The following is a 12,156-nucleotide window of genomic DNA, read 5'->3' on the forward strand; positions in this document are numbered from 1 at the left end:
GAAAGGACCAATTTTTTATAGGCAAGTGTCTACTGAATCTTGGTGGCTGCACCTGTAAGAAGTTTTTAAGTTTGCATAGACTTAGCTTTGTCTTCCATTTTCTTTAGAACCTCTTCCGCCTTAATACCAAACAGAGAATCATGCTGTAAAGGTGCATCTAGCAATTTAGCTTTAACTTTATCAGTTAAGTTTTGTTCCTTTAACCAGGCATGCCTCCTAATCACAGATCCAGTAACTGCGGCCATGCAGGAGGCCTCTAAAGAATCAAAACCACATTGCAAAGTATGCTTTCCAACTTGCTCAGCTGCATGCAATAATTCCTGCAATTCTTTATTTTCTGCACATTCTGAAATCAACATCATTTTCTGTTTCAGCAATCCCATAGCATGTTGTTGGTACTTAATCATATGACATTGACAGTTTAAGGCCCTGACTGCCAAGGTTGCAAATGTATAAACCTTTTTTCCCCATTTGTCTAATGCTCTTGAATTTCTGTCAGAGGGTGTAGGATTTTTTGCTGTTGAGGCCTTAACTCCCTTTGGACCCTGTGAAAAAGTTTCAGGATCACCAGCAGGGTTTCTAAATAAAAATTTATGAGAGTCAGATACCCTGTAGTATCGGTCAGGCTTAGCGGGAGCCGGAGGTAAGAAGTCAGGGGTCAAACTTGACTCTGAAAACACATCATCCACAAAGTCTAAAACAGGGGGGATGGCTAAAGGTTTGTGCTGAGGGAGGAGGAGGAAATCTCTGAGCCTCTTTTTTGATTCTGAGAAATCTTGACTGAAAATGCTCCCTTCAAAGTATGCAAGGTTTCTCCAAATGAATAATCCTCAGAAGGAGATGCAGAAGGAACAGACTCCTCAGTATTAGAATCCTCATAGGGAGGTATAGACAATTCCTGATCAGAAGAAATAGAAAACCGATCTGAAGATTCATAATCAGTGTCTTGCCTAGGCCGCTTATCTGGAGGGGGATGGGAACCCCTGATCAAGGTAATAAGGTCTTCAGCCATTTTGATCATCTCTTTTTTAGACATAGAGGCCTGTGTATGTGGCTCATGCGTCATTTTTTTAGTTTTAGAAGATGCTTTTGTCTTTGGTTTTGCAGCTGTCGTCGGTTTGATATACAAATGATGAGGTCTGAATACACCCTCAGAAGCTGGTGCCTGCTCAGCGGCTCTGGACCCATCCGAGGGAGATACATCTGTCTGTCCAATACCTTGAGTATCTTGCGGCATGCCTGACTCCACATGGATGTCGGTAGAGGCCTGCGACTCGAATGTAGTGGGTATCAGGGGCTGCGAAAGCGCCTCACTGAGTACCGGTGAACCGGTAACTGGCTTAGGAGAAGCTTCGTCGTCGGTTTTGGATCTCGACTGCCTTTCTCTGTCCTTTTCCTTGCGTTTTTTATGTACTCCGGTAGTCGGATTGCTATCTGATGACATTTCTGGGTAGTTAAATCTGTTTCCAAAATACTTTGATGCAAAAATATACCGACCCTTAATAGTGCGTTGGTTAAATCTAGCACAAAACCGACAGCCAGGCACGTTGTGATCGGGACCTAGGCAAGGAATACAGTATAAATGGAAATCCTTATGAGGTATTTGCTTCCTACAAGTAATACAATTATTAACTTTTTCTGACATCGGTAAAAAGCAAGAAAAAAGTTTCCCCAACGGGGTACTTAGCTTTAGTGAAGACTTTGGTTCTGAAACTCAAACTCAATTTTCAGTAGTCGGCCGACTGGCACTTGCGAAAATGCTTCTGCTTCGGGCACCGCTCAGCAAGAAAGACTAAAGAAAATGGCATCGGATGCATGTTTTATACCCCTGATGACCTGATGTCATGGAAGAGATGACAGCAACCGAAGCAGGACCCAAGACTTTGGAATTCAGGCCGAGTGAGGGCAACCTGCCAGCAGATTACCCAAATGTTATGACTGCAACAGTGAAACACGAAGAACATCAGCCAAGATTATAATATGGCTCCTTGAGAAGTATTTGGCTCATTTGTGATCTCACACACACACACACACACACACACACACACATGATCACATATCAGCAAGTAAAAATAAACCACAGGAGGAAGTATTTTTGCAGGGAGCAAGTCACCTTGCACCTCAATATGGGGGACTGCAACCCACACTTTCCCACTACTTATACATTTTATATATATATATATATATATATATATATATATACATATATATATATACACACACACACACACACACACACCAATTCCAAGGGTGCATCATTAGAAGAAAAGGGGAAATCCCTGACATACCAGGAATTTGTCCTTCCAAGCCAGCCAGTCACACACTTGTGATCGCATAAATGAGTGTTGACCACTAACATCAATGCATATGACTTAACTGATAAGAAATGTATGAGATATATATATATATACACACACACACACACACACATATATATATATATATCTCATATATAAGTGTGTGTGTGTGTGTGTATATATATATATATATATATATATATATATATATATATATATACACACATATATATATATATATATATATATATATATATATATATATATATATATATATATATATATATATATATATATATATATATATATATACACATATATATATATATATATATATATATATATATATATATATATACATATATATATATATATATATATATACATATATATGGGGTCTACTTTGTTTCACTGAAAGCTCATTTCACTGAATTTGAATTCACTCTGACCAAATCGCTGAAAGCTCAAATTACTGAAAACTCATTTCACTGAACCTCATTTCACTAAAGTGAAGTACTGGCATTGTGTAGAGTACTGTAAAGCAAGTAAAAGGTATATGCCCTTTTCCCCACTGTAGTGCAATCCTAGAGTTAGCATATATAGTTGGGGGGCACAGCCCCCCACTTAGTTTGGGTATATATTATCTTCTGGAAAGAGTTGGTCATGGGTGTTGCAAGTATGCATGTATATGGTTTAAAATGTATTGTTTTGAAGATTACGGAGAAATATACATAAAACCAAACTAAGTGGGGGGCAATGACCCCCACACCCCTCTTAACTATATATACTAACTCCAGACTCTTGAAGGGAAGGAGCTATGGTTCACCTGCACCTTAAGAAAGGTTATTTTCCTCTTTTTGCTTCTATTGTTAATGGGAAGCCTAGATGGCTATTTACAGGAAGGAAATAGCCATACAACTACTAAATATATGGGATATAACCATAGGTGGACTTCAAACTCAATACAGATGGCTGATGAATACATGATCTTTCTTGAAAATGTTACAGAACTGAACAATTAAATTAAGAATGAATATGAAGCATGTCCTTTAACACAGGTGTGTGTGTGTGTGTCTGTGTGTGCTACAGGACAAATGCTCTCTAAAAGCATAATCCTTCATGAGCAATCTGAACAGTCATGCGAGACAGGAAATTAATGACATTCTCAGATGCAAACTCAATGGAGACACTAAAAGCAAGAAGATTCAAATCATTAAACATTATTTTAAGCTGGCTTAAAATTTCAGTACTTTATGTCAAGGTTTACCAGTCTTTTGAAGAAAAAAACTGAAGTTAGAGATGAGTAATGGTGACTATTCAGCAGCTCAGAGTAAGAATTATGGAAGGCAGAGGTTAATGAAATGCTTACTCGGCATTCAGTCCTAATAATGAGCATATTTGTGATTGCCCATTCAGACATGCCTCCTACTGCAGGCTGATCACATGACAATATTATAGCATTAATAAACCTTTGGTATCTATAGTATGATGCCACTAGCTTCTGCTGCCTTCTCCATACCCACTCCAAGGATCATGTGGAAAGCTTGAAGGTAACAATGATGTATTATGGGCAGTAAGTGAAGCCCAAGTTCAGCATAAACAATGGAAAACAAAAAAGATATTAACTAAAGAATACAAAATAGTGACCATTTTAATAACTTGCACGTAAATTATTTTGAGTTGTCCAAATTTAAACAGGTCTACCTATAAGAACGACAATTTTCATTACAATACGCTTCCCCAGCCCCATTTGCAATGGTTGTGTCACAGCAACATCTTGCTGTACCAGACAGTATTCTGCATGTGGTCAGTAGGGAAAATGTGACTTAAAAGATGGTTTGTGATACTCAGTGAATTCAGTTCTACCTTTTTTAGCATGCACAATACTCAGGTTATTAGAACACTTGGTACTTTCACTTAAAACCAAGATTCTAAGGTCAACAAATATGAAAACACAGTAAAATGCTTACCATTATACTCTGTTCTACACCAAATGCAGTAAAAATGATTCTCTCTCAAATAGCTGGTAAGAATCTTTAACTTCTCAGCATCCTAAAGAAAGTCACACAAGATGAAATTAACGTTATTGTATTGAAAAAAATAAAATAAAACAGATAACTTACTCTAAAGTAGGGACTGTAAAGGCTTTCCCATGACCACAGATGTATAAACAATAGTGTTACTGCTACAGTGCATCAATATATAAATGGGACACAGCTACAGGTGAACATCAATCCTCTGTATATAATTACAGAAGCAGTCAGACTTCCCTGAGATAGTGCTTGACGTTGCCTCCAAGTCTGGCTGTAAAGGATAAACTGTTTTTTATTTTAATTAATTAATTATTTATTTTGACCTGACAGTCACTACCAAGTGTTCCTGCACTTAACCTGCAAAAACACATACCAAATGAAAAACAGGCTCCTGCTGAACTCAGACACCATGATCTGGAAGAAGGGAACCTCAGATTTTGTGAAACTAACCACGCCATAAATCACTTTCCATCCAACCACACGTTCATTTTGTATCCCTCCCCATGAGACAATAACATTTCCAACTAACACCGCATCTCCTTTTCATAAATTGAAGGTCAACACTCCTGAGAAAGTGGTGAATATGCTTAGAAAAAGTATATCTAAGAAGGAAATGCAAGGTAGGAGGACAGCTGCAATACATAAACAGGAGAGTATCAAGCTGATGTGCATGAATAGCCTCAACATTCTCAGTGTATAGCAAAAGTACCCAGCCCTTCAACCTTGAAATTTGGAATGGTTGATAAATGTGTGTTTAGAAATCTAAGTGATATCTTCAACACCACTTCAAAAGGAGGCCCTAGTGGTAGCAGCTGTTCTAGTGGACTGGGCTATGACCTGTCAAGTTAAGTTTTTTCCAACACAGGTGGAATAGCAGAATGTGATGCAATTAATCAACTATCTAGACAATGTCTGCAGACAGTGGCCTGCCCTGTTTTCCTGACCTGTAGAAGGCAAACAGATGGTTTAATTCATATGTCATTAAAGGTTCTAGTTCAAAATGTGCCCTTGGATCCAGTCTACCTAATTTAAAATAAACTATTCAGAGTCTGACATCTTCGGCTCTGTTAGTATAATATCCATTCTGCCAATGTACCTCTCAGAGTGTATACAACACTCTATTTACTCTCAGACTTTGGATGAAATACAGAAAATGTGACACACTGATTCAGTATCGAAAATGACACAAAAAGGAGAGAGGGTCTGGTTCTGTCATAATGGAAAACCGGGTAAGGTTCATAGGTAGGTACTAGATTATCGGCCCTGGGGCCTATACAAGCCCAGCCAAAAAGGTACCCTGGCTTTTGCCACCCAAGAAAATTATTTTCCTGTGCCACTGCGAGGTTCCCTGCACATTAAAGCTTGCAAATTCTAAAATGTCAAGGTTGAAGTGATATAGCTTACAAGTCTCCCAGGAGAGGTTGTGAAGCCAGGGGTAATGCCAGGCTATGGAAACAGCAACTGCGAAGCCAGTGGTAAACACCAGGACAAATGAAACAGTTAAAATGCAATATATTACTTTTTTCTTCTCTCTCTCGCTAATCTCATGGCTAGAAATATGGGACTATCTTTCTGAATATCAAAGAAAAGGAATGTCTCTGAAATGTGCTGAATCTTCAGACATGCTGGCTACTCTTGTTAATGCAGCAAACAAATATAAAATAACGGGAACTGTCCTCTTCTGCTAGGATGTATTTGCTACAATGACTTACCACTAAAACACCAGCGGGGAGTTAGGATTCATGGAAGGCAAGTACATTGGTTATGGTTGCAATGACAAGTAAAAGACCTGGTTTTGCCTTCTTGTTTTCCCAGTAACAAGATGACGCCGTCATGGACAGTGGAGGCTTGGGAAAGGACTTTTTATGTAACTAAGTGGGAGGGTAAGAGAAGAGTTGTCGGTATGGTTTTGTTTGTGTGGCATCATCTGTGAATACCAGTTACTAATTTATGTAGGATAAGGATTTCTGCAGTAAGCTATCCAGACAACCTGAACATCTGAAACTTATGTTCTTATGTATCTATCGTCTTAATTTTCGTTGTCTTTTGAATTCCCTACATATATAGTTTACTCTAAATTTCCATTACTTTTATTTTTCAAGTAAAGGTAATGCATTTACTTTTAAGGTCTTGTGGCTATTTGCTTCATCAAAAATCACTTAGAAGTACTGCAGGGCTTGATGAATGGTACAGGATGCTAGATTTTTTTTTTTTTTTTTTTTTTACACCAATGTGTAATTCTGTTCCTCTTAACTAAGTAGGACTACCAGCAATTGGGCATTCTTGACAACTGCAAGAAGTAAATCATCTCATTGGAGAAAAGCAGATTTTGAGGAAATCTGAAATCAGCCTTAAAGCCTTTTGGCTGAGGTATACCACAGTGCCTTGCTGTTGAGTCAGCATTTTACAAAGTTAGAAATGCGATTGAAGTTTCCTTGGCCAATGTATCAGATGAGAGGAAAAATGCTGTCTTGACAAGTCACAACTTTTACTTGATTATCATCTTTACAAACACCTTTGGAAAGCAGATGAACTGGAGAGAAGGCATAAAAGGCCTTGCTTGCAGCAGACAGCCAAAGTGTTGATCACCAATGTCTGCAGTCCATGCAAGAAGCTCATGAGAAGAAACTCTAACCTGCAATGCGTCTGTGGCTCACAGGTCTATGTTTAGGCTACTCCATCCTTTGTAATGTTTAGATAGGTCTTCTCTATCCAGCTTCCATTCCTATGAAGTCATTTGTCTCCTAAGCAACAAGTCTACTAAAGAGTTCTGTTGGTTTGGTAAGCAGACTGCCTATAGGTGTAATCTTAGACAGACTGTCAACTCAATTTCATGGCTGGTCTCCAAAGAATGAAGTAGCAAATACATCTAGCTTTTTGATATACCTGGTTACTATGGTACTGTCCATCAATATGGGAAGAACCTTATGGGTGAAGACTGACTGGAAGATTTTGAGACCACTAATATGAGTCATCACTTCCTTCACATTTGTGTGTTTCTTTTAGAGTTCTATGGAAAATTTGTGTTACACACTGAGCTGAAGCAAGTATATCACAACACACACAAATACCACCAAAAATAAAAAAGACAAAAAATACCACTAGCGACAACAGCCACAATCACAGAGAATGCTGGTAGAAAATATATTTATTGCACTTAGCGCTTCGGCTCCCAGGCCTTCATAGAGTAAAGAAAATTACTAAAACACAGGTTTAAATACAAAAGAACATAATAATCCTTCCCACTGCTAATTAATTAAGCAATTAAATAAATTATATATTTCCAGTTGCATTCTTTGTTTAACCCTATGGGTTCCAAGGTATTAAACTTAAGAATATACATAGTTTCTTTCCTCAGGAGTTTATCCTTTAAACTTACATTTTTACCCATCAATATTTCCACCTTTTCCAAGATACAACCTGAAATTCCTTCAGGGTTAGAATTGTGAAATTCAGAAAAAGTGATTGCCCAAAGGGCTCTCCACTTTCACATTTCTAATGTCCCTCACATGTTCTTGAAAACGTACTTTGAAACTTTTACTAGTTTCTCAAATATAAAAAAAAATACAAAATTATGTCACAACACACCATCTTGTGTTAGTTTCTGATCCCATTCTGGGAGGGTAAAGAGAAGCTCTATGCTGCTTATCACTTGTGTTGCTTACTAAGTTAGCTCAGTTTTCAAAGAGAAGCTATAATGATGCACACATTCCAGGGACAATCTGTGCTGGTCCCAAAAGTTTCAGATACCAATGAATCTTTATTTCATGTCATTTTATAAGAACAACCATCAGAATAAAGGGGAAACATGAAATCTGAGACCATTAGAAACGTCCCTGAACTTAAGTGGACTTTTGGGAGATAAATGGAAAGTTGTTGTTTAAGAAAGAGTTTCTCTTAAGATAATGGTCTCTGTAGGCTCTGATATCAAAGACAGTACCCAAGAATTTATTATATTCTAAAGGCTCCTGGCTGAACTTCCTAGCCTTCTGGATGTAACTCTTGTATAGAGCAATCATGAATCAATCACTCTTCCATTAAATGAAAAATGTGAATTCCTTTCAACTTCAGGTAGGCAAAAACTGGTGCCAAATACTGCAGCACAGAGGCCAAATGGAAAAGAAAAGAACTGGTAATGGGAGTTCTGCACTCTAAACCTAAGACACTGCCTGTGTGCCTTGTGGATAGGTATGTGCAAGTATGCATTGATCTCTAGGGTGAATAAAAGGGTATATTTTATTAACGACTGAAGGAGAGACTGAAGAATGAGCATTCTGAATTTCTTTATTCAGACATACTTGTTGAGGATGGACCCATCTTAGAAGAGGACTCCACTGGTTGATCTTGGCCACCAGAAATGTTTCAAGTTGAATCCTTTCTCTGTCAATGAGCTAGAAAGACTTCAGTCTCCCTGCAAGACAGCAGATGTTTCAGAAGTACAGCATGGAGGACTCAATTCTTTTGTAAAGGTGGCATTTCAAGAAGGGAAGGAAATCGAGTAAATTCTAAGTAGCCCGAAACCACAAACTCCTTTACCCTTCTGAGATACAGCAGAAGGAACTATGCTCCCTTAGAAAGGAAATTCTCCCATCCAGAAGAATCTGCTAAGGAAGAGAGAGGAGAAAGGGGAAAGGGGGAAGGCTATAGTTACAGCTGAGTGGCGAGTTACAGCTGAAAAGAGAGATCTGCCCCACCCTCAGTTGATGCCCATGTTGTCTGAGAGGTCTACTCTCACCTCCATAGTCTTGCGGTTTTATAATATTGCTACTTTTCTACAACTGGCATGTTTGTCTGCCTCCTGAGTAATTCTTGGAGTAACTGTGGATGAAAAAAATGTTTCACTATATGCACGGTGGTGTGATTTTCTTATTGCATTTTGAAAATATTTTGGGAACCAGGACCAAAAAGGCATTTAAAAGCTGCCCATTCACAGTTTCAGGGATGTTTTTTATATGTAGCCACGCAAGTCTACTAACCACAGTCCCAGAGGCAGTAGCCCTAGCACAAGCATCAATGGTATCACACCTATATTTAGTGGTATGTTTGCCAACTTTAGTTGAGGTCAAAACAATCTGGTGATCTCATCCCTTAATTATTCATCTTGGATGACTTGAAACAAGTCCTCATTTTTTTCAAAGTATCTCCATGGTGTTGGATTATATAAATTTGGTTCTTAATTGCTTTTATTTCCATGTTAGTCGATGTGTACACCCTCTTTGGAAGGCTACTAAACCCGTAACAATTCTTGACCACATTTCTGCTTATAATGAGATCCCTGCTGCGTTGCCACTGGATTTTTAAGTAAATACTGTTATGTGTCCTGAATCCATTAGAACCTATCGGGTGTTTTAGGAGCAGAAGTTCAGTGTGTTAAAGACACATTTTCAAAAAAACAAAAAACAAAAAAAAAAAGTCTATCTCATGAAGCAGACTGACATTCTCTACAGACATCCTTGGACTGTAGCTGGCTGTGATGCAGTAACATAAAGGAGGAGAATTTAACTTGGAGAACTGGCTAACTCATCCTGATAGTAACCATCCCACAAACTATCACCATGCAGGGTATTACTGAGGGACCACAAAACTCACTCTATGAGACCCAAATAAGGGTATGAGAACCACCAAATAAGAGTTCCAAATAATAGTTCCAAATAATAAAGCTGACAGTTTGCCTGAACAAAACACCGGAAACACTGTTGTAAAATTGAAGTATTTAATAACGCTTCCCAAGTACATACGTTTTCGAACACCTTCCTCAGAACATACATTCAGTTGCTTTATTGCTGTATTTATACACCACTTGAATTGAATAATAGATAATAATTTAGATTAATTAACCTATTAACCATGATTTACAAAAGTATTTTTTAAAAAACGTATATAATATTGAATGCACTTACAATATGAAATAAAACATTGTAGAATTTGTATAAATAGTTAAAAAATGTGTAAAAAAATTGATGTTATAAACATGAAATAATACATTATAAGAATATGTTTAATTCTTCAAAGTTAAAATTTCAAAAATGATCTTCATCACCATCTGGTGGACAAATATAAGAATGACAATCTCACAACTTGGCAGCTCACAGTTTTAAAACTGGAGCTAGTGATAACATATCATTCAAACCCGGTTCCCTGGTAACATCCAGGACAATTTGCCAGTACAGTTCCCTGTATTCAAGTTTGGTTTCCCACATGCCACCCCTGATTTCTTTGGGCACTATTTCAAGAACAAAAAAATAGAAAATCGAATTCTCACATTTTTGGGAATGTCTAAACAAAGCATTGTTGACATTTCCCTTCCTCATTTCATAATAGTGCTCATAGATTCTGGATTTTAATTTCCTTTCAGTTTTACCTACATAAAAGGAAGAACAGGAGTGGCATGTGGCAATATATATAACCCCTTGTGTATTACAGTTAGCAAAGGATGTACTTTTGATTGTCTTGTTTCTGTCAAATATAGACAAATGTGAACCGGTCTGAATGTATTGACACTGGGAACATGATCCACATTTAAAAGTTCCCTTTTTGTGGCTAATATTATTTGTAGTACCTTGTCCTCCAAATTCAAATATAAATATATTTTTTAAGTTCGTGTCTCTCCTGTATACAAACTTAATGGGTTTATTCTTCAAATGCTCTAAGTCGGTAATTTCCTGGAACCTTTCCCATTCCCTACTTAGAACTCTTTTGAGTGGAAATGCATCACCTGTATAATCCATTACATAAGCAGTGGAAAAATTGTCACCGGCCTTTGGTGTAACATCGGGGGATATATCTCCTGTTGAAATAGATTGGGTGGTATTGGTGGATTCATGACACCCTAGAATTGGGGAAAATCCATCCTTCCTGCCTTCCATGACTATTTCGTATATTTCATCACACAAAAAGGATGGGTATCCTCTTTCCTTGAACATATCTATGATGAACTTGCTATCTGTTAAAAAATCCACTTCTTCTGAGGTCATCCTGCTGGATCTGATAAGTTGTCCTTTTAGAATGTTTTTCTTTTGTCCAAAAGGATGACCACTAGTAAAATGGAGATACGAGTTGGAAAAGGTGGGTTTCCTATACACCTTAGAAATAAAGTGGTCATCACCCTTCCTTAGTAGAACATCCAAATAGCAACATTCATCATAATTGATGCTATATGTGAAATCAAGAAAATTTGTAGTTGATTTTATGTATTCAAAAAATTCATAAAACCTTTCTAGCGTGTCTGTCCAAAAAATAATAATATCATCCAGAAAACGTTTATAGAATACCCAAGAATTACTATATTCACTGGAAATAATATACTGTTTCTCCCACCATGTCAAAACAAATTTGCTATTTGGATGTTCTACTAAGGAAGGGTGATGACCACTTTATTTCTAAGGTGTATAGGAAACCCACCTTTTCCAACTCGTATCTCCATTTTACTAGTGGTCATCCTGGAACTATTATTTGGAACTCTTATTTGGTGGTTCTCATACCCTTATTTGGGTCTCATAGAGTGAGTTTTGTGGTTTTTGTACAGTGTTTCACTCTTACCATCTTTACGTTATTACTGAGGGACACTCCATACTAGCAGGTTCCTGTACCAGGGGTTGATTACCTGTAGCCTTGACAATACCAGGTAGTTCAGCAGGAATGGCTGGCTTACAACAGCCTCAGGCACTCTTCCAAGATATACTATAATGAAGAGTTTCCTGGGCTTCTCCATGTTTATGTGCTTTTGTTGATATTTTAGGGCCTCCCTAAGCTTTTTCTCTCATCTTTAAGGCGACCTACTATAGAAGTACTGGACAACTCCACCATGCCAGAGATACCAACTTACA

At 37.7% G+C, this 12,156-nt stretch overlaps 1 protein-coding gene across 1 annotated transcript in view; it reads right to left on the minus strand.

Moving 5' to 3' along the window:
• LOC122790858 overlaps positions 1-12,156 on the minus strand; it is a 1,163,840-nt gene that overhangs the window by 36,418 nt on the left and 1,115,266 nt on the right. The window contains exon 18 of the mRNA XM_044058512.1: positions 4,268-4,349. Within this exon, the coding sequence (XP_043914447.1) occupies positions 4,268-4,349 (82 nt within the window). The remainder of the gene's footprint in view (positions 1-4,267; positions 4,350-12,156) is intronic.

This window comes from Protopterus annectens, chromosome 1.part2, assembly GCF_019279795.1.
Source record: "Protopterus annectens isolate FY-2018-M chromosome 1.part2, PAN1.0, whole genome shotgun sequence".
Lineage (NCBI taxonomy): Eukaryota > Metazoa > Chordata > Ceratodontiformes > Protopteridae > Protopterus > Protopterus annectens.